Source organism: Phyllostomus hastatus, unplaced genomic scaffold (assembly GCF_019186645.2).
Source record: "Phyllostomus hastatus isolate PE091 unplaced genomic scaffold, TTU_PhHast_1.1 phas_contig_150, whole genome shotgun sequence".
Taxonomy (NCBI): domain Eukaryota; kingdom Metazoa; phylum Chordata; class Mammalia; order Chiroptera; family Phyllostomidae; genus Phyllostomus; species Phyllostomus hastatus.
Genome location: NW_025333611.1, coordinates 8,616,740 through 8,636,690, shown reverse-complemented (window position 1 = coordinate 8,636,690; position 19,951 = coordinate 8,616,740). Strand labels below are relative to the sequence as shown.

Here is a 19,951-nt window from a genome sequence, read left to right as displayed (position 1 = left end):
ACACAGCCTTATACAGCTTCGGCAGGTGCCGAGGGTCTCCCTTTACTGGTCTGTAGTCCCAGTATCGAGGTTTATAATTAGAACGTTGAGTTTCAGGGATTTATTTTACCATCTTCCCCCTATATCTAATGCAGCTTTGTAAACTACTCAGCTAAGAGAAAAAAAAAACAATTTAATCTTTCAGAAAAGAGAACAAAAAACTGCTCCCCATAGGCCACTACCACGAGCTAGCATCTGGGGAGCTTCCTCCCAGTGCGTTTTACTGTTTACTAAACCTCTGGGAAGCAGATACTCTGATTTCCTGTTTTCACCCATCGGGGACACCGAGTCGGGAAGGACAGGAGTGCTTGTAGAAGGGCTCTAGCTGGTCACTGGCCACGCTGCCTGGCATCCAGCCAGGACCTCCGTGGTCACGCTCTTGGCCAGCCTAAGACACAGATTCCAAAATGTGGAGATCCCATGTTGGAAGTGTAGGGAGATGGTTTTGGGCACTCAGAGATGCCGTTACTGTTAAGACACTTGAACTGACTCTGCCCAGAAGAGACTGCCATGCCAGCATTCACTGTCCGTGTCCCCTAAGCTGGTCCTAGGATCTTGACTGGTGACCCTCAAAGATACTTCCGACTCCCCGAGTCAGGCACTGTAGCTTCAAGGACATGATGGGCTTCTTTGTATATAAATGAGTGTGGCAGCGGCACAACTGTGCTTGGTGGTGTTTTCATTGCCAAACAAAATCCTCCGTGATTACAGGCAGTAGTTGAGCAAGTGTACAACCGTGTAAATGAGGAAGGTTCCTGAGATCAAGAGGGACCTCTTGGTGTGAAAAATCAGGGAGGGATTAACTTGACTTCTGCCGTCTTGGGACAGATGCCATCCATGTTGTGGGCACGCAGGTTAGTCCTTTGCTGTACAAGGGTGCCCCGCTGTGGTGTGGTGAATAACCAGAGGAGAGCAGGGGGGTTCAGAACCACAGATCGGCTCCCCAGGCAGGTCCTGGCACATCAAGGAGTCAGAGAGCAACAGTAGCCCAGAGAAAAAGCAGCACCCAGACCCTGGGTTGTATTTTCCATTTTAATTAAAATCCATATTTGCCCATTCTGTCCAGTCCCTGGTCCTGTGGCCTATCACTTGGAACGTGGAGGCATCTGAGCATTTCTGTCATGTTTGCTCGGCAGATGTCGGGCGCACACAGCCAGGCGCAGGGTGTCAGGCGACAGACTGTGGGGTCCCTGGTTGCCCGTTGGCGGGGCAGAGAGGCCCCTTTCTATCAGCTTTCCCATTGTAGCCGGCGCGCTTCCCCGTTTTTCAGTTCTGCGGTGGGTATCCGGCATGGAGCAGGCCAGGCTGGTGAGGAGGCTGATGTGCCCGTTAGAGCTCTCGTCAGCAAGCTGTCCAGGTGGTAGATGATGAGGAGGAAGTGGCCAGGGGTGTCCACGACACGGATCCGCAAAGGAGAGAAACCCGACTAGGAGTCTGCTGAAGGCTCATCGCAGAAATCGGAGGAAGACTGTTTGCATGTCAAGAATGCCTTAGGCTCTCCTTCTCCAGAACCCGCCAGGCAACGTGATGTTAGCCAAATTGACTTGCTATCAATGCAAAGCGTCCACAGCATAAATTTATGCCTCGTGTACTTTTATTTATTTGTTATATTTGTTTTCCCCAACTCTTCTACAGCAGAAAGAGAATGAAATTAAAGAAGGATAAAATCAGTTTTGCTTTCAACTGCTTCATGCTAAGATCTTGCATTAGAGCGACAGACTCTATCATGTCATCTGTGCGCATATAGGGAAATCAAAAGATGACTTATTTTGCTATTACGTTTCCCCCTAAATCTGTTAAATTAAACAGCAAGGAAATTAATTTACTGTATCGAGTCCTTCTATTTAGGCTGATTGTCTAAGTATACATTAAGCGTTTGCAAAAGAGATTAGGTGGCGCTGACCAAATTTGCCTTTTTATGTTGTTATCAGAGTCAGAAGGGGAGTCAGAACTGAAGGCGGCCTTTTCTTCTAATCACAGTGTGGGTTGTTTCCTCTGATGTCTTTAGGTGGCAACGTGACACGTGCCAACCCTGAGGCCTGTGTTTCCTGAAAGCGTCCGCCCCTGCCCGATCCGGAATAATGGACGTGAAGGACCGGCGACACCGCTCTCTGACCCGGGGGCGGTGTGGCAAGGAGTGCCGCTACACCAGCTCCTCCCTGGACAGCGAGGACTGCCGCGTGCCCACGCAGAAGTCCTACAGCTCCAGCGAGACGCTGAAGGCCTATGACCACGACAGCAGGATGCACTACGGCAACCGGGTCACAGACCTCGTCCACCGGGAGTCAGATGAGTTTCCAAGACAAGGTACGTGGAGCTGGCTCGCGGTCATACGTTCTCGACTTGCGCTGTTGTGTGTTGTTGACGACCGAGGCTAGTGAGAGTGGGAGCGAAGTGTGGCACCATCAAGGGTCCTATCAGAGTTTAGTTGAAAACAACAGTCCCTTTCATCCACCCATATCCAACGCCTGCGGGTATCCCAGAAGCGCGTCTTTGGCCCTGGATACTGCCTTCTTTGACGGTTTGATGGTTGGTTTTGGAGACACACCCTGGTGCTTTTTGAAAGATGTCATATAACAGCAGACCCTTGGCTCCACAGGGGGTCGATTTCTCTTGAATCATAGTATTTTGATTTCATTGGGGAAGAAAATCTTTTTCTCCCAAGTACTAACAGCTGACCTTCTCTTCGTGTTCAATATCCGTAAGGCATTTGTTATCACCTGTCAAGGGTCGCTCTTGTGTGGACGTGTAAGTGAAGGCAGCATAGTTGAGCTGATTCCCTAGCTCGACATCTCGAGCTTTGTGTTCCAGCCTTGCTGTGTGCGTGGTTTACATGGACGCTCAGCAAAGTTACAGAGGAAGGCACAGAAATACAGTCAATGCGCTGGGAAGGGCCACTCTGCCAGTGTCCAGGGTCAAGGCCCTGCCTGCCCTGTTGTTGCATTACTGATGCTCTGTTTCTTGTTCCAGCAATCGTTGCAACTGATTTCATTCCTCATGAGATACCTTAGATTGTGTCCTAGTCTGTTTGGACTGCTATAACAAAATGCCATGTACTGGTGGCTTATATACAACGGACATTTATTTTGCACATTCCTGGAGGTTGGGAAGTCCACAATGAAGGTGTGGGCCGATCTGGTGTCTGATGAAGGCTCTCTTTCTGGTTCTTGGACAGCTGTCTGTTCCTGGGTCCTCACACAGCTGAAGAGGGGAGGGAGCTCTCTGGGGCCTCTTTTGTTAAGTCCATAAACCCATTCCTGAGGACTCTACCCTTATGACCTCATTACCTTCCAAAGGCCCCACCTCTAAATACTGAAGGGATCAGGTTTTAATCTAAGAATGTGGAAGGTCCCAAACTTGCAGTCTGTAGCAGCTTGGAATTCCATTCCGGGTTTCTTAGCTTCCTTCAATTGCTTTATTTTTCTTTATTTCTTAGAAAACACACACATATATATTTATTCCAGCAGTTTTTCCTAAAAAATGTATTTTCATGTGCTCCCAGTTTAGCCTAGCTCCATCTTTTATATTTAGCAAAATAGTCCAAAAAATCAGCTAAGAAACAGATACAATTTTGTTTCCATTGCAAATTATAGACCCTTGCAAGATACAGTTTTTAATTTAATCTTTGCTCTTATTTTTGGAGTTATTTTCACGTGAATGAGACACATTTCAAACAGGGGGAGGGTTGCTTGAAAATGTCTTTGATCTGTAAGTGACGCCGACACGTGTTTTACTTCCCGTTCTCACCCGATGCTAAAGTGCATGTAGTGGGAATTGGAAAGAAATATGCGAAGAGTTACAGCTTAATTAATTAAGGGAGTGCTCGAATTTCCAATGTGAAAAATTATGACACCTTTCCCTTATTTCCAAGAGCATCAATAGCACAAGACGCAGACATTCTGAAAGGTGATGCACATTCACCACGGTTGAAAGCCTTTCGTTTGCTGCTGTAGTTTTGGTTTCATGGAGAGTGTTGCTGCATACATTTTGTTTCCGGTGGTCGGTGCTGAGATGCACACTCTTATTCCTAAGTCTCATTAAAGGTGCATGCTGGCTTCTGCCTCATTGTGCACCGAACTGTGGACCCCAGATTATTGTCAAATTGTGAATGGGCCTGTCACCTTTTCCCTAATTTAATATGTGCATAAAGTGAAACCAAGTGCTCGGATTTTTATTTTCAAATATACCTTCATTCCTCCTGTTTAATCTTCTCCCTCTCCATCGATAATAATGGAAGTTGCTTGGCCATATCACACTCAGAGCTTCGCAATTAACAATTCGCACATGCCGTGTGTTGTTATCAAGCCCATATTTGTTTGTGTAATGTGTTTGCATGAATTAAAAACTGTGCAGGCCAGAAGTAAAAATGAAAAGGCATTGGAAAGTATTTGCATATGCAAGTGCAACTCCTTCTGAAGACATCTATGAATTTATGCATGGAAATGCAGTCAGAGTCTGAGTGGATCTACTTTGATGGGTTCTAAAATTGAGCTCCGCAGGAAGTAAATAAGCACGCATTTAAGGAGAGGGGGAACAGGAGATGCAATCTGGCAAGCAACGCATTCACCATGAAACTTAGCCACGACACAGAGGGTTAAAATAAATTTTACACTCAGTAATAACAATAATTTTTTTTTAAATGTCATGCATTTCCCATTTTGTTTTCTTATTCATGAAATCAAAGAGCAGGATCATCTCAGTACTTATTAGCCTAGAGGTACATTAGCAAGGATCACAGTGTGATCGTCTCCTGTGGTATTCTTATTTAAAACCCAAGACACTGATTATAAAACAAACACGCTTCTCACATACAAGCAAGTTTGGCAAACACAGTTGGATGGCTCTCCAGATGCTCCGAGTGGAAAGGAATCGCCAGCCGATGGAGTGATATGGGGCCAGGGTCAGACCTTGTCCAGTTTTCCCAGCTGGCCAGCTGCAAGTTATCAAACGTGGGAGGCTGCCAGGTCCCAGCAGGAGTGACGAGAAGCTTCTAGAAGCTCCTGTCAAATTAGGCCGCCTTTGCTGGCTTTCCACACACAGTCCCCCTCTGCTGCCTTCCGCTGCGGGCCTCTTAAGCAGAGACAATGCAAATTACCTGTCTGACCTCTATTATGCGGGACCCTCCTGCTGTGAAGGGATGAAACTGCTGACCTTAGTCTGTGGCCACTGGAGTAATTAGTAATTAGTTAATGACTAATCCTGCAATAAATGGCATGCTAGTGGTCGGAGTGTTAATGCACCTGACAAAAGTGACCAGCGGTCTGAGTTGTGATCAGACCTAGACCCAACCCAACCTGTGAAATAAATAGATGCCACTTTGAAGCGTGTAGGTCGGCCAAGTTCCCAGGCAAGTTGTATAAGCCTGTTCTTTTGGACTCTGAAGTTAGGGTGTAGAGCAGTGGGATATACAAGACAGGCTGCCATGTCTTAGGAGCCTAAGTTAGCCTTGAACTCTGTTTTTGCGTACTTGGGTGCATTATGTGCATCCCTAGGATTAGCACACAGCATTCAGATGTATTGAACAGCAGTAACAATAACCAAAGAATAGTGGCGAATACTGGGATACACTCTCTACCTGTCAGGCGCTGGTCTAAGCATCTTGCTTGTATCAACTCCATCAGCATTCACAACAGTGCTGTGAGATGCGTACTGTTATTGCTGCCATTTTTATGGATGAGGAGACTGAGGCACGGAGAGGTTAAATGAATCTTCCAAGGTCACAAACTTAGGAAGAGGTGGAGACAGGTCCCAAATCAGGGAGCTGGATTCAAGGGCCATGTTTTAAACAGTGTTTCCTCACCTCCCCAGCGCACACGTAAAGAAATGAAAAGTAGTCGTTTTCAAACGACTCAGTCAAAAGGCTCAGGAAGGTTTGCGTAGTTCAGTTTGTAAACGTATTAGGGACCAACCCCTTTAAACCTTTCTGACTAACATAGGAGCTGGAGTCAGTAGTATGGATTGAACAGATGATGAGGACTACCACCAGCCCTATATTCCCGTTCTCACCCACTTTCCCCCATTCCCATAGCTACCTGGGCCCCCGAAAGCGTTTCCAGCCGCACTCCCTCCGCGCCAGCCCCACTGCAGGAGAAAGTTCCTGCTGCCCACATATGTGCCCGGCTGTCAGCGCCGGCTCTCTGCCCTCCCCGCCAGCCGTCGCCTTTTTGCACAACCCCTCAGCCCGGAACACTAACCAAGAAAGGTGTCGCTATCTAAATGATATTGCTCAGGTAAGCAGAACTGACTGGTTTCCCTGCCAGCCAAAGCCCAGTGGGCCAGAGAGTTCAGCCAGGCTTCTCATTCCTCAAAAAGCCCTTCTTCCCAGTTAGTCGTGCAAGTCTCTTGAGAGGGGGGCCAAGATTGAATTCTTTCTCCGCACCTCAGGCTGGCTGTCCGGGTCAAGGTTGAAGAAAGAACTGGGGAAGATTGGATTTTTCCAACACACACCTCCATCAGTTCTCTCAACTGGTTCTCGCGCAGAAGTAATTTTCAGCAGCCCTTCCCTGTGCTTTCAAAATACATAAACACGTACACACGTATACATATTAGGCTCGGTTTGAATTTGGGATTTCAGGAGCTATTTCTCATTGCCGTGATCTTTAAAAGAATTTGAGCAATATTTTTTGCTCTGTGTAATTTGTTCAAAGCATCAATTTAACCCTATGTAAATGAGCTGAAGACTGATGAACAACTAGCAAGCTACAATGTTCCCTGCATTGATTCAACTGATGTACGTAATAATTGTTGACATGCTTTGAAACCTTGTGAGCATTTCTGTCTGCTGCCATTGTTGTCAAATAGTTATTTGTTTTTACGGCTCCGGCACCTGAAGCAACAGTTAGAAAGACTTTATTTTGAAAAATGCCAATCCTTTAATTAACCTACAAAGAACAACTTTTAGAGTCGAGTGAAGTTCAAGAGTTTGCGTGGTCAGTACTTGGAAGGCTGAAAAGTATCTTGAGAAGATTGCTTTGGAATTATTCTCCTCCTCTAGGTAGGACTTTTGTTCATATCTCAACTGAGAATACATGGTGTTTCTTAGTCTTCCGCTGTGTGGTTGCTTTTTTAAAAAAATCTTTAGAAAAAGAGACTCTACAATCTTTCAGTGTAATACGGTTTGTTGGCTTCTTGCTGGCCAACTCAAATCTATGTTGCTTTGTAGGAGAGGCATATGGGAGAGTAGTTAAGAAGCAGACCCAAAGGTAAATTGTGCCAGGAACTTGATTGAATTCTAGAGCATAGACTCTCTAAGACTCATTTTCTTCATCTGTAAAAGTTCCTGCCAATATAGTTCTTGGGATAATTTCTATCGATTAGGTGTTTATCACTCTGTGAACATTGTCTTTCTTTTAATACGTACCAAGTAAGTGCTAGCAGTTATAATTATTGTCATTTTAATCCCATTTCTGGCAAAATTGAGGGTCAGTTCCCCTATCCTCATAATACTGTGTGCAACAGAATTATTTTTCCCTTTGGACTTGTTTCCTATGACTTGCAAAATTCTGACGTCTTCAAACCCTGAATTTCTCCTCCAGTTGCTGATAGAGTGTGCTGGCTCCCCACGCACCATACCTTTGGCTCCCAAGATGAACATAACTCACACATTATTTCCCTATTTTTAGAAAGGAATGAAAGATGCCATCTCGCAGCTGTCAGCTCGTGCCGACCCACTGTAACGGAGTTGCTAGTCAGACAGTTTTACAAGTTACAAAGAAAAAATTGGAAAAATGCTCTGAGATAGTGCCATTGGATACAATTTTTTAAAGAGATGTGCCTTTTACAGCATGCGATTAAATGTAAGTTTTTAGGAATGGGTTTAATTAAGAGAAAACTATCCATGTAATCTGTGAATGAAAGTTAATCCATTCTTATCACTTAACACATAATAAATTAAGGTCTGTGTTACTTAGTTTCATCTGGATTGTCATTGTTGATGCTCCCTGCCCTTCTAGGATTACCTCTGTAGTTTTCAACAATCGTGGCCATTGGGTACCAGTCTTTCTGTTTGCCCACACCTTGTCCTTCACGTGCTTTGAATTCTGCACTCAACTGTGGGTCTAACTTTCTTTGAATCATCTTCCCTTGCCTGCTCTTCTCTGGTAGTCATTGTCTAATTTTCCCCATAGCCCTCTATACTTTCTTCTCCATGGCATTTTTTTTTTGAAACGATCTTGTCCTTATAACTTCAGCGTTCCCTGTTTCTACTTCTCAAGATCATTTCAGTGACAAGTGCAAGTGAGATAATAATACGCCAAATGAGGTTAGCTAATGCAAAAATAAGAGGCTTTGTCACATCCCTGGGGAACCTAGCAACACATCTGGCCTCGCGCTCAGCATCTCTGACTTCCCCTTCTTTTTATTTGGCTTCACTCTCTAGAAGATCTGTTTGAAGACGTCTGTTCATAACCACACTCCCGCATTCTCTTTCCTCAGTCACATCATTGCAAGGAGTTCTGTTTGTTTCTTTGTTTTCCCAATCTTGAGCAGAACATTCCCAAGGAAGATGAGCATGGGCCTGACATGGACATACGACAATGTCTCTGTCCATCACTCCGACTTTAGGTGGCCATGTCTTGGACTTAGTTAGGCTTACCCTGTGCCTGGAGATAGCTTTTGGTGAGCAGCCAGTGGAATGGATCTCCCACAGGAAAGAAAGGTGCTCACATCAGAAGTAGGTAAGGAATACGGATTTGATAACGGACGCTCCCATCCCTAGTGATGATGGAATCTGAGATAGGTGTGGTCCTTCCATGCTCCACTTCTACTTTCCTCCTGCCCTTGGAGTATTTCTTCTTAGATAACCAAGTAGCAAGCATAATTTTCTTTTCCTCAAAATATGTTTCCATGTATTATTTCCCAGCTTTTGGGAAAGGTATGGCAGCTCTTGGTTTTTAGGTAGACTCTGCCAGCCTATCTTTCTTTTCTTGAATTTTTTTATCGCTGTTCACCAAAGCACAACCATTATTCTCTCTTAATTTATCTCATTTCCCATTTTCACACTCCATGAGAAACTGCCAACTTTTTTTCACCATTTAAATTGCCTCCTCTCCTAAGTCTTCCTCAGCATATTTTTCATATAATGAAGTCTTAGGTTTTTAAAGCACTGCTCTGTGCTTGACTCTTTATTCAAACTAATTCATAAATATCTGGGGAGTACTCATGGGACAACTGTGTCATGGGACACAACAGGGAATAAGGCAAAAGTGGTCTGTAGCCTCCCAAAGCTTGGTAATCCTAGAGAGGACAGATATAATAGACATGTAACTAGGTGCAGAGTGAGAAATAAGAAGAACGGGAAAATATTGGACAGTCTGGAGAGACATCGAACCTACAATTGCACATTAAAGGTGTCAGAAAGTGTGACATCCTTTCACACATGTGAGGAATGAGGAGGAGTCGGGAGATCAAACACGCAGGAAAGAGCGTTCAAGCAAAAGGTATAGTTTGTGGCGGTGGGCAAAGTAGGTTAACAGTTGTGAGCACGAAAGAAATAGAGCTTATTTTTGTATTATTATTTATGAATTATTCCATTATTTTCCATTTGAACAACTGTTTGCCTGCTTTTGTCCACTCCTGTATACAGAGGTCCAGAGGTGACATAGCTCGGTTGTCCCCAGAAGTTCAGGTTAGCCAAATGTGGCGTGGGGACAGGAGACCTAGAGTGGTAGGGGGAGAAACTGGGTCATGGGAGCAGCACAGGGAGATAATATTGGGTGTGGTTTATGGAGCATGTCCCCGGCAGATAAGCGGTCAGTGAGTTGAGTTAGGGGGTTGTCTGTCATCCAGGCAAGGGAGCGTGGTCACCTGAACTGGGCACTGGGGATGGCTTGAGACGGGTGAACACCAGAGATTGTTGACTTTTTAGGAGCCAGTAAACGTGGAGGTAGATAGATTGTTCTGGGATTTTCTGCATCGACTGCTTTCCTTCCCTGCAAAAAGATTATTGCCTTCCTGATGCTGAATTTCCTTATAAAGCCAAGAGAGGTCAATGCTTGTAAATAACCCCTTAAGTGCAATTGTACAGATTCTTAGGTCAAATCCTCCTGGAATGGTGACGTAAGCCTGAATATAAAAATGTGTTGTTACAAGAATTTGCATTTTTTCTCAACTTCATTAGGTGCTGGCCTATGTGAAGGGTAGTGCCAGCGACTGAACACCTCATATGGGTCCATGGCGAGGAAAATATAGGCAATAATTGTGTTTCACCTACCACTTCTCTATGTGACCATAACACCGAGTTCATTTTCTATCAGTGGCTAAACAAATTAGGGACTCATAGCTTCATAGCAGGTATGAATGTGTGTGTGTGTGTGGGTGTGTGTGTGTGTGTGAGAGAGAGAGAGAGAGAGAGAGAGAACACAAGTGAGTAGGTATTGTATTCCTGCCAGTTGACATGCTGACTTGTAAAGCTGAAGATGTTTAGAAGGTGGAATTTGGCTTTTGGGCAACTAATGGGGAAAGCAAAGTCGGGGAGAGAAGAGGATTCAAGGATACTGCTGAAACTTGTGGTTGTGAAAACTGAGTAAATGTTAGTGATAATAACCAGGGTTTGAAACAAAGGTTGAGCTGCTTTGTGAGTTAAGATAGTATGTGTAACTATAGACCTTCTGAATTCGAGGTGCCTCTGTGCCATGCACGTATAGATATCTAATAGGCAGCTGAATGTACAGTTCTGAAATTCTAGAAAGGGAGGCATCAGCTGAGTCGAGACAGAGGAATTGATAGCTAATAAGTTCATAGGAATTAGTGTGATCATCGGGGGGAAATGTATAAGGAAAAGAAATAAGGAGCTCCCATGAGAACACAGGTAATCAATGAACAGGAAAAGGAAGAAAATATTTCAATGAGAGTGGATAGAAAGCAACCTTACTTTCTTTACATGGTCTACTCAGTCAGCCAGGACTTGACTCCGCATTCAAAGCATAAATAAATAAAACGTCAGTTTTATTTTCAAAGTCACTCCTCAGAATTGGCTTCCTTTTCATTCCTAAATCAGTGGTCACAAAGTTAATGCACACAGATGACACTTGGCTCTGAAGTGTGTTTTGTTTGGCTTACAGATTGCTTTGGAAAATGTGAGGAGAGTGCCTGCAGCCAGCCTGTTCACATTTTAGTTTGCCTGGGACTCCATGTCTGCCTTTGGTCTGATACCAGTCCTCCTGTTCACTCGTTTATTGTATATGTCAGACCCCTGAAGGCTCTTACAACTGGAAAAAATAGCACAGACCTTCCTGTGTTCAATCCCTCCTTGTGAAATACCCATCTACCTATTCCAAATCCATTTATCCCACAGGGCTTACCCTATGGACCACCTCCTTGGTGAAATCCCTGCCCTCTGAATTCCAGGGGCCCTTAACACGGTGTTCTGGCTGTGATCATCCTCTTTGGAAGTGACGGCCTGAGCAGCTCACGATTGCCTGACTCCTGGGAATAGGGGGATGAACAAAGTACTCAGCAGTTCTGTGCTCTGACTCATGGGTGCAAATACAGGGGAATATTTTCTTATTAGTGGCTTATAGCTAGTTCTGATGAGAAGAATTTAAAGCATGCCTGGGAATAGCGCTCATCCTGGAATGCATGGGTCATGTGTCCAGCATGAAAGTTTCAAATTCCACACTGTGAAAGGGTTTGTTTGTTTGTTTGTTTGTTTGGGTTTTGTTTTTGTTTTTGCAATAGGCTTGGACATGCATATATTGGAGGGCACTAACATTTGGCTTTTCTGAGTATTGGTGATCCTAGGCTGGCGCTGCACACGGTAACTGTGCCTCTGTAGGGACCTACTATGTCTTCTCACGTGGGTGCAGTCTGATGGATGATAGGACCCAATTCTGACTAGAAAGTTAAAAAAAATCTGCGCTGTCAGAAAGGGCAAAAATTGCCGGTTTCTCTCCCACCATAGCTGAGGGTCTGGATCTAGGAGGGTTGTTGCCCCGCCCACTGATGAGCATTCACATTGATCTTATCAAAGGAGACTTTACATTGTCAGTGTCCTGTTTTAGGTTTCTAATTTAATTTTCAGCTCTGGCAATTCCAGAAGCCTCCCTGGGGACACATGCAGAGGAGGGGGCTGGTGTGCACCCTAAATGAATTCATGTCCATCTCTTGAGCACCTTAATTGGCATGCATATCTCAGCAGCCCTCTCTCTGCGCTGCAGCCGAACTCATGGCACCAGCGAGTTGCTCAGTATTCTTCCTGCACCGACTGCTTGCCTCCCCACTCAACCTCAAGCCAGAGCTACTTTGGTAATAAATCTCTGCTGGGAGCTATCAGAACAAACACTGAGTGTGCGCAAAGGTATTAAAAATAAGTGCAACATAGACTTATTTAATAATGTCCAACAGCCTTTCATAAGACTTGGAATATTTTACCGAAGTGACTTTGAGCATTATGTTTAATGCATTTCCTCCAAGATGGAAAGATCTTTTCAGCCATGAGGAAATGAACCAGGAAAGTCAGAGGGGGCTCCTTGTCTTCTCAGTAGAGCTGTTACTCCCCTTCCTTGCCCAGGTCTTTTTCTTTGGCCAGAGCCACAAAATGGGAAGCTTCTCTTTGTTCACCTTGATTTATGAAGAGCAGGCACTGGGCAGCCGCTCTCCCAGCGGGACATACTTTATTTTAAAAATAGTTTGAAGCACTTCCTTTTCAATTCCCTCACGTCCACGGCCACCTTGGCCATATAAGACACGCTTCTCAGGCTGTCCTTGGCCAGTGAGGCTTCGCTCCACATAAAGGGAATTAAAGTACTGAATTTATTTGTAGCAGTTTGAACCAAAATGTTAAATTTACTCAGAGAGTAATTCCAGCGGATTAAATTTGTTTCTGTGGATCTATTTGCTGCAGCTGGAGCATGGATAGAAGGGAGGAATATTACTTTAATGTCCTCAAACAAACAAACCAAAAGGGTCAGTCAACTGCAGGATAAATATCCATAGTCCAAACCAATTCCTCTGAAAATGGCTGCAAATTCTGGGAACCCCTCCCCCCCATCAATTTTAATGAGACCCCTGTCCACCTGGCAGCTCTGGGTTCAAATTCTCCTTAGTTGACGGTGACAGTTCAGTTGCTGGGCATGCTCTGACCCCCATTTACACGTGTTGCAAAAGCCCAGCCTGGAGAGGACCCACGGAACACTTTCTGCTTCCCAAACCCAGGGACGGAACAGCGGGGAAGCTACAGCAAGGTGCCGAGCTGTCCTAGCTGACCAGCGAGGGGACAGTGAGCGTGCCCACATGCCACATCTGTCTCTGGACCAGTGGCCGCACATTAGCTCGTCTGTGGAGTTTTCAGAAAGTCGCCACGCCCAAGCCATGCCAGAGACTGATTGAATAAGAATCTCTGGGGAGTCAGACCCAGGCATCAGCATTTTAAAAATTGTACTTTTGTAGAAATACAACATCTCAAAGGATTGAGTGTAATAGGACTCACTCTGCAGAAGGTACTGGTAACCACTTCCTCGGTAACTGATAGTATTTCAAGCTTACAGAGTCTCATGCTTAGATTAGCTTAGGGACTCAGAATCTCACTTTGCACTCAGAAGCCCATAATTCTAGTTTGAATAGAGCTTCCAAATTCTTAGAGGGTTTTCCTTAATAAATGCCATGTAGCCAGGTGCTCCTTACACAGTGTTTTCAAACCAGTAGTGAGCAACCACGTGCCTGTGTATATGGCATCGCAGGTCCTTGGTCGCCAGGGTCCGCCTTTTGTTGTTCTGAGTCAGAGGAAGCAAGGGGACTGAATCCTGCCGCACCCCTGCCTCTCGCCTTCCGTTGCATTAGACATGAGAAGCGTGGATTGAATTTGAGCCCCTGGCTCGGAATATAGCACGTTGTCAATTAATGATGTCAGCTGATCCAACATCTTCAACTTTCTAGCAGTAACGCTGTAGCGTTTAAATCTAGCATCTGAAGAAACCCAATCAGGTTTAGGCCAAACGGCCAAGTCAGTGAGGAAAGTTAGCGTCAGTAGTAGAGCGGGTCCCTACCTGCTTTTCAATGTGGTGTTTGTTAAGCACAGGAGTGGTCTGAGTCAGGGTATGAAGTCCAGCACTCACAGGGGAGGGGAGGGAAGACAAAGGAATGAAGCAGGCTGGGTTCCAGCATGCACCAGGGTGGGAACTGTCTTGATTTGGATCACGTCCAGGCAGTGCCTCTCAGCTGTGGCCATTTGATGTCATTGAGGGTATTCAGATCTATTGTTGCTAGATCTCCCAACTTCTCAAGAAAATTTTAAAAACCTGACATCTCTTTCATAAAGTCTCAGATTTCAAATGTTGCTGTAATGGCCACAGTAGAGCCGTGCAGGAAGGCTCTGCACAAGATCCTGGCCTCATTGCGTGCCCTAGAATTTGCTGATGGTCAGGAGCTGCACGCCCTGGAGGACGAGAGCCGTCGGGAAAGAGCAGTCCCAGAGTCAGCAGCTGGGGGCCCCTCTGACCAGTGGGTTCAGAAGCCAAAGGGTAGGAAACTGTTCGTAAATGCTCTTCTCCGCATCCTGAGAAGCACAGCCTAAAGCTGCTTGGAAGGGTCTAGCACAGCCATCCCCATCCTTCTTGGCACCAGGGGCCAGTTTCATGGAAGATGCGGGGAGGCAGGAGACAGATCTCAGGCAAGCTTTGCTCGTGGCCCAGTTCCTCACACATCACGGACCAGACCATGACTGGTCCACAGCCCCGGTGTCGAGGACTCCTGGTCTAGCACCATGCTCACTAGCCGCCCACAGCAGCGTTCACCTCCGTAACCCGTCCTGACTGCCATTCCCCCGTCCTGTTTTGGCCCTGTCCCTCAATGCCGGGCCTTTGCCTCACTTCCTAAATATCATACTTACTCACACGAATTTGTCTCACCCTCTGCTTCCAGGGCAAACTGGGTTAAGACCTTTGGCAGCTGAATCACGTTAAGATACACTGTGTAGGCCAAAAGGGGACCATCCGTAGGGCCGAAGCCGTCAGGGGAGGGCTCCGTCACTGGGAAGGGGTGGACTGGAAAAGAGCTCACCGAGCTTGTGTTACAGATAGGGCTTGGCAGGTACTCAACTGTAGAAGTGTGGATGTTTTCCTTGGTTTTGTTTTACATAAGAAATACTATGATTTCTTTCTGCTCACTTGGGTGATACTTTTTACAAAATAATAAAATTTTAATTTTAGAATAATATTAGATTTACATAAAAGTCACAAAAAGTTCAAGTGCCCTGGTTGGTGGTTTTGTCGTTGTTGCTCTCGGCACATGTGAGATTTCCAACTGCATGCCTAGTAACCCGATAGTGAGCGTCTCAGAAGCTACGGGGCCAGGTCTCAGGAAGGACAGACGAGCAAGCCGCAAGCATTCCCTGTGAGCTTCCTGAGGATGAAGACTATGCCCCCTTCGTCTTCCCACCCCCTTCAGTCCCCGCCACGTGCAGGGACATTTAATAAGTGTTTGCTGAACTTGGGGATCCCCATCACACATGAGCATCTGCGGGGGTCACACCCAGTCCTACATCCAGTCCCTCCAGTTCGCTGTCCTGAAGGGCAGCTCCTCACACCATGTCATTTCGGTTTGGCCACCACAGATTGGGGAGGGGCTTCAGAAAGTGCGATGTTTTTGCCCAGGGCTGGCTTTGCCAGACCTCCCTTTCTCTCTCGTAGGATCAAATGACCTCTGCTGCCAAACAAAACCAGAACTGTGCCTTGGCCCCTCCCGGTACCACGAGCACTTTCTGGGACATGCATGTCACGACGCATCTGTAGCCAAACCCTGAGTGAAAGCCAACATACATTTTGTTTCTTTTCCAGATCCTCTAAGCATTTATCTTGCTTGTTTACTGCATAGCTAACCAAAACAGGAATAATAACACACGCTGGAATGTCAGCCTCAGATTTCTGATCACCTTTGCAAGGTGTTTGTATTAACCCTTTTCAAGAAACTCAAATGGCTTGACCATAAAACTACAAAAGATGGAATTGATATCTGTGTGAACAATTTACTCTTCTTCTACCTCAGTTTACATCTCAGGAGAACCGTTAGTCAGAGAATGTTAAATGATGTGCTAGCTTAATACTATGAGCTGCTTGCTCCCAGTTTTAACAGCGTTAGAAGAACCCAGCACATTTATGAAGGGATTGGGTCAGCGATGAAATGAACAGAAGGCATCTTCTTTTATAGTTTTGTTTTCAATTATAACAGTAATAATTTTTAATGAGTACTTATGAAGCGCCAAGTACCCTGCACTGCATCTTACATGTTTCCATCTAATAGCACCCCATTTTCAAAACGGAAACACTGAGGTGGACTATCAGACCACAGATAATCAGAGCCAAGGGGACGGTGGTGATCCACGGGAGGATTTTCGGCTGGAGAGCCACGTGTCATTTGGGTTATGAAGGTGTCCCTGGCTTCTCCGTGGGAAACAGACCCTAAGGTAGTCAGGATGTCAGCAGGGAGATCTCTTTTTGTAGCTTTCTGTCCCCATCACTGGTTTCCCTGATCCTGCAGCTCCTTCGTGCGCTCCTTGTCTTGTCTCACCGAGAGACGAAAGAGTTGGAACACTGATGTTCATAGCCTCCATTTGCTGAACAATAACCATGTGTCTCATTATTATGCCTCGGAGGTTAATACATGACAGTCGTCACTATGTTTAAAGTCAACCAAGGGTTAGAGGAATTAGTTACCCTACCCGGGGCAGGCAACTTGTGTGTAAGTGGAAAGAGAATCAAACCTATGCAATCCGACTTCAGCAGCTGCCGTCGTTGGAAAGAGGAAATGTTTGTGGCTTGACCATGGGACAACCGTCCTTCCCTCAGCATTTGCAGGAGGGAAGAAGTCAAATCCCGGTGCTGAGACGGTCTGGATGGGCAGGCTGCTGGAAAGCCAAGTATCTCTGCAGCTATGAAGACAATGCAGAAGATTATTTTGGTGCTCCGGTCTGTGCGGCCAGATGGAAATCGTAGTTCAAGCTTAGCGTTGTCAGACAGCAGAGGCTGTGGGCAAAGGGGAAGGCACGGGTGAGTGGTTTTTGACTGTTTATCTCTAATGTGTGTGGCCAGTGTCACTCGCATCTCTGATGGCTGTGATTTATTCTATTATACTGTCAGGATTCAAACACCTTAGCAGGGGAAAGAGAAAGGGAGGGACACAAATGCTGTGTCTTTGATGTGACAGATGCTGTTTCTCTGGAAACTGTAGATGCCATGGCCACAGAATGTCAGAGCCAGGCATTCCTTGGGGACCCGTCTGTTTCAAACCATTCATTTGACAGATAAGGGAACTTACACTGCGAGAGCTTCTGTGGTGGTCAAGGTCACACAGCTGCTGAGGTCGGAGCTAGAACCCCAGTTCCCACTTCCTGGTTCAGTATTCATCCAGCTCCGTCACCTGTTGGTCAAGTTCATTGTTCCTTTCCCTAAATTCAGAGTTGAGTTTCACATGAAGAATCTGCCTACATTTTTTCACAAGAACAAAGGAAAGCAGGAAGCACGAGCTGGAAATGATTTCTTTTACCCTTCAGTGTCCATGCAAGCATGATCTTAATCCCAGAGCTGAGGTCCTGAGCTCTCCTCACTTTGTTACATTTTCTGGCTAGCTCCTCTCCCTTGTCTGAGCCAAAGGAGACCCTTCTCACCTCCTCACCCTTGTTAAGCGATGGGCTGGGCCGTCCTCTGCCTGCTTCTCGCTGTGTCCTCTCCCATCCTTACCTCGGGTTCTTCATCTTCTGACTCTCTCCTGCCATTTCCGATGTGAATGGAGAGGGTGGATCAGAGCGCGTCAGAGTTCCAACCTGCTGAGAATCCCAGGCTCCCCTTGCTTCGGCACCTGCCTCCCTCCTCACTCATTCCCCTGCAGAGGTTTTTCTAGCAGCTCAGACATTCTGAGCTCTTTGAAATCAGAAAGAGGACACAGAACTTGCAGTAGAAATGCATGGCAATAAACCTAAGCCACGCCATGGTGAGACACGACATACTTGGTGAGGCTCAGATAAGTTTCTCGGGGTCTGTGTTCCCCTGTACAACTGGTGTCTAGTGCCGACTCCTAAGTGTTATTTTGGGAGTGGAGTTATTGATATTGAAATACTTTGTAAGTAGTGTTTAATTACCTCCAGATTGTCACTGGGCATGAAATACCTGGTGACAAATCACTGTGAATGCCTCTACTCCATTTGAAAATCCCCACGTGCTCAAACACGTTCCAGCGTTGATGCTCCTGTGTTCCTCGGTCTGTCCCGGCCAAGGAGACTGGGTCCGGGAGCCCCTAAAGCCATTAGAGCTTTCGGGGGTCAGAGTGCTTTGTTTCCCTGCCTCCCCCCTGCCTGCCAGGGCCACTCTGTGCCCCCAGAAACAGGGCCAACGTCCTCCCAGCTGGGAGCTTCACTGGCACTTGGTGATGAAGTGTCATTTCTGTGGCACAAACCTCCCAGTTTCTAGTGGGAATAGGCCATCAGGCCCTGCCCGTAGCACTCAGCGCCCAGCAGATGAGCCCGCCACGGGGGAGGGCTTGACATCGAGACCAGAATGTTCACTTTCCACTTCTCTCAGCCTGGAAATGGACACACACACTCAGAAGTACCACCTGAGGGACGAGCCGAGCGAGACCGCTCTGGAGGGGAGGGTGGGGGCGAGGAGGCAGGGGTGTTCCTGCGCGGTCAGGGTGCATCTATGACCAATCTAACCGCTTATCTATCTTTAGAATTGCCTAGCGTTCTAAATGATCTAGTTTTGTAGGGGCTTAAAATGTGATCTGTCTGGGGGGTGGTTTTAAATGAAAAAAATCATTTTTCTAAGAGAATGTTCCTGTCTCCTCTAATAAGTCTTCTACTTTCTGTGCCTACGCTGAGGCAGGTGAGCTTGCTATGGGTGTAGTGCCGCAAAGAATCGCGGGAGGAACAAAGAGCTCTGTTCTCCGTCTCTCTGATCCCAGTGGGTTGGTACCAGAATAGAAGCAATCTCTTCCAAAGCTCGAACCAGGATGGACCCCTCCGAAAAGTGAATGTCTGTAAACAGCTTGAAAGCCTCATCCACTATTTGCTTTATCCTCACCGCCATTCAAACGTTAGGGCTGTGGAAAGGATTCAGAGCCCCAAATCCAGGCTAGTGACTTTAAACCACGGGAGATCAACAAACACTTACCTACGGCTGGCTTTGTCCCCGGTTTTGTTGTAGAGCTGGGGATACAGACATGAAACAGGCAGAGCCCGGCTCCCACGCTAGTGCAGAGGAGGTGAAAGAGACATGTGGTGCTGATGCTGTCCAGAAACCACCCTGGTGGACGGAAGCACAGGGTGTTGTGAAAGCAGAAGGAAAGACTTCCCAGAGGCCACCATAGGTCAAGGTTGTGCATTGGGAGGCAGGGTTGCATTTACTGAAGGTTTCCCAAGATCCACTCAGGTTTGCTCTAGTGTGTCTACTAAAGTAGACAGAGAAAGTAGCATCCCAATATTTAAATATATGATTACCCTTTCCTGATAAGTACTTCGCTGGAAGTGTCTTAGGATGAACGCCGAAGCGCGTATCTGTGAATGTACACCATATTGGAAACAGATTTACTATCCCAAAGTGTAATGCTTACTCAGCCATCTGATGAGGTTTGAGCGCCGAACAGTTTGAGAGGGATGCATGGAGCTGTTTTATTACAAGATGCTGTTATGAGTTATAGCAGCTTTCCTTATGCTATATGGCTGTCGCCAAACAAGTTACAGGAATATAAGCAGTTTTATTTGCAATTTTTTGCTTACATTTTCTTCGCGTATTGAGATTATGGCTTCTCCCAGCCCTGCTCATGCTCCTCCGACACCCCCAAACACTGCTTTATTCCGGGCCAAAAGGCGCCTTTAAAAATATTTGTAGAAAGTCCTCCCTGGAGTGTGCAGTGTGTTTGTGTTTATAGATGCTATCACCTGACTCTGGTTAAAAAAAAAAAAGAAAAAGAAGCATTTCCACTCTTG

General features: G+C 46.1%; 1 protein-coding gene across 1 annotated transcript in view; it reads left to right on the top strand.

The window, feature by feature from the left end:
• Window positions 1–2,120: 2,120 nt before the first annotated feature.
• Window positions 2,121–19,951, top strand: part of TENM2 (teneurin transmembrane protein 2) — an 842,102-nt gene continuing 824,271 nt past the window's right edge. Inside the window, exon 1 of the mRNA XM_045827298.1 lies at window positions 2,121–2,346. Coding sequence (XP_045683254.1) covers window positions 2,121–2,346 — 226 coding nt within the window. The remainder of the gene's footprint in view (window positions 2,347–19,951) is intronic.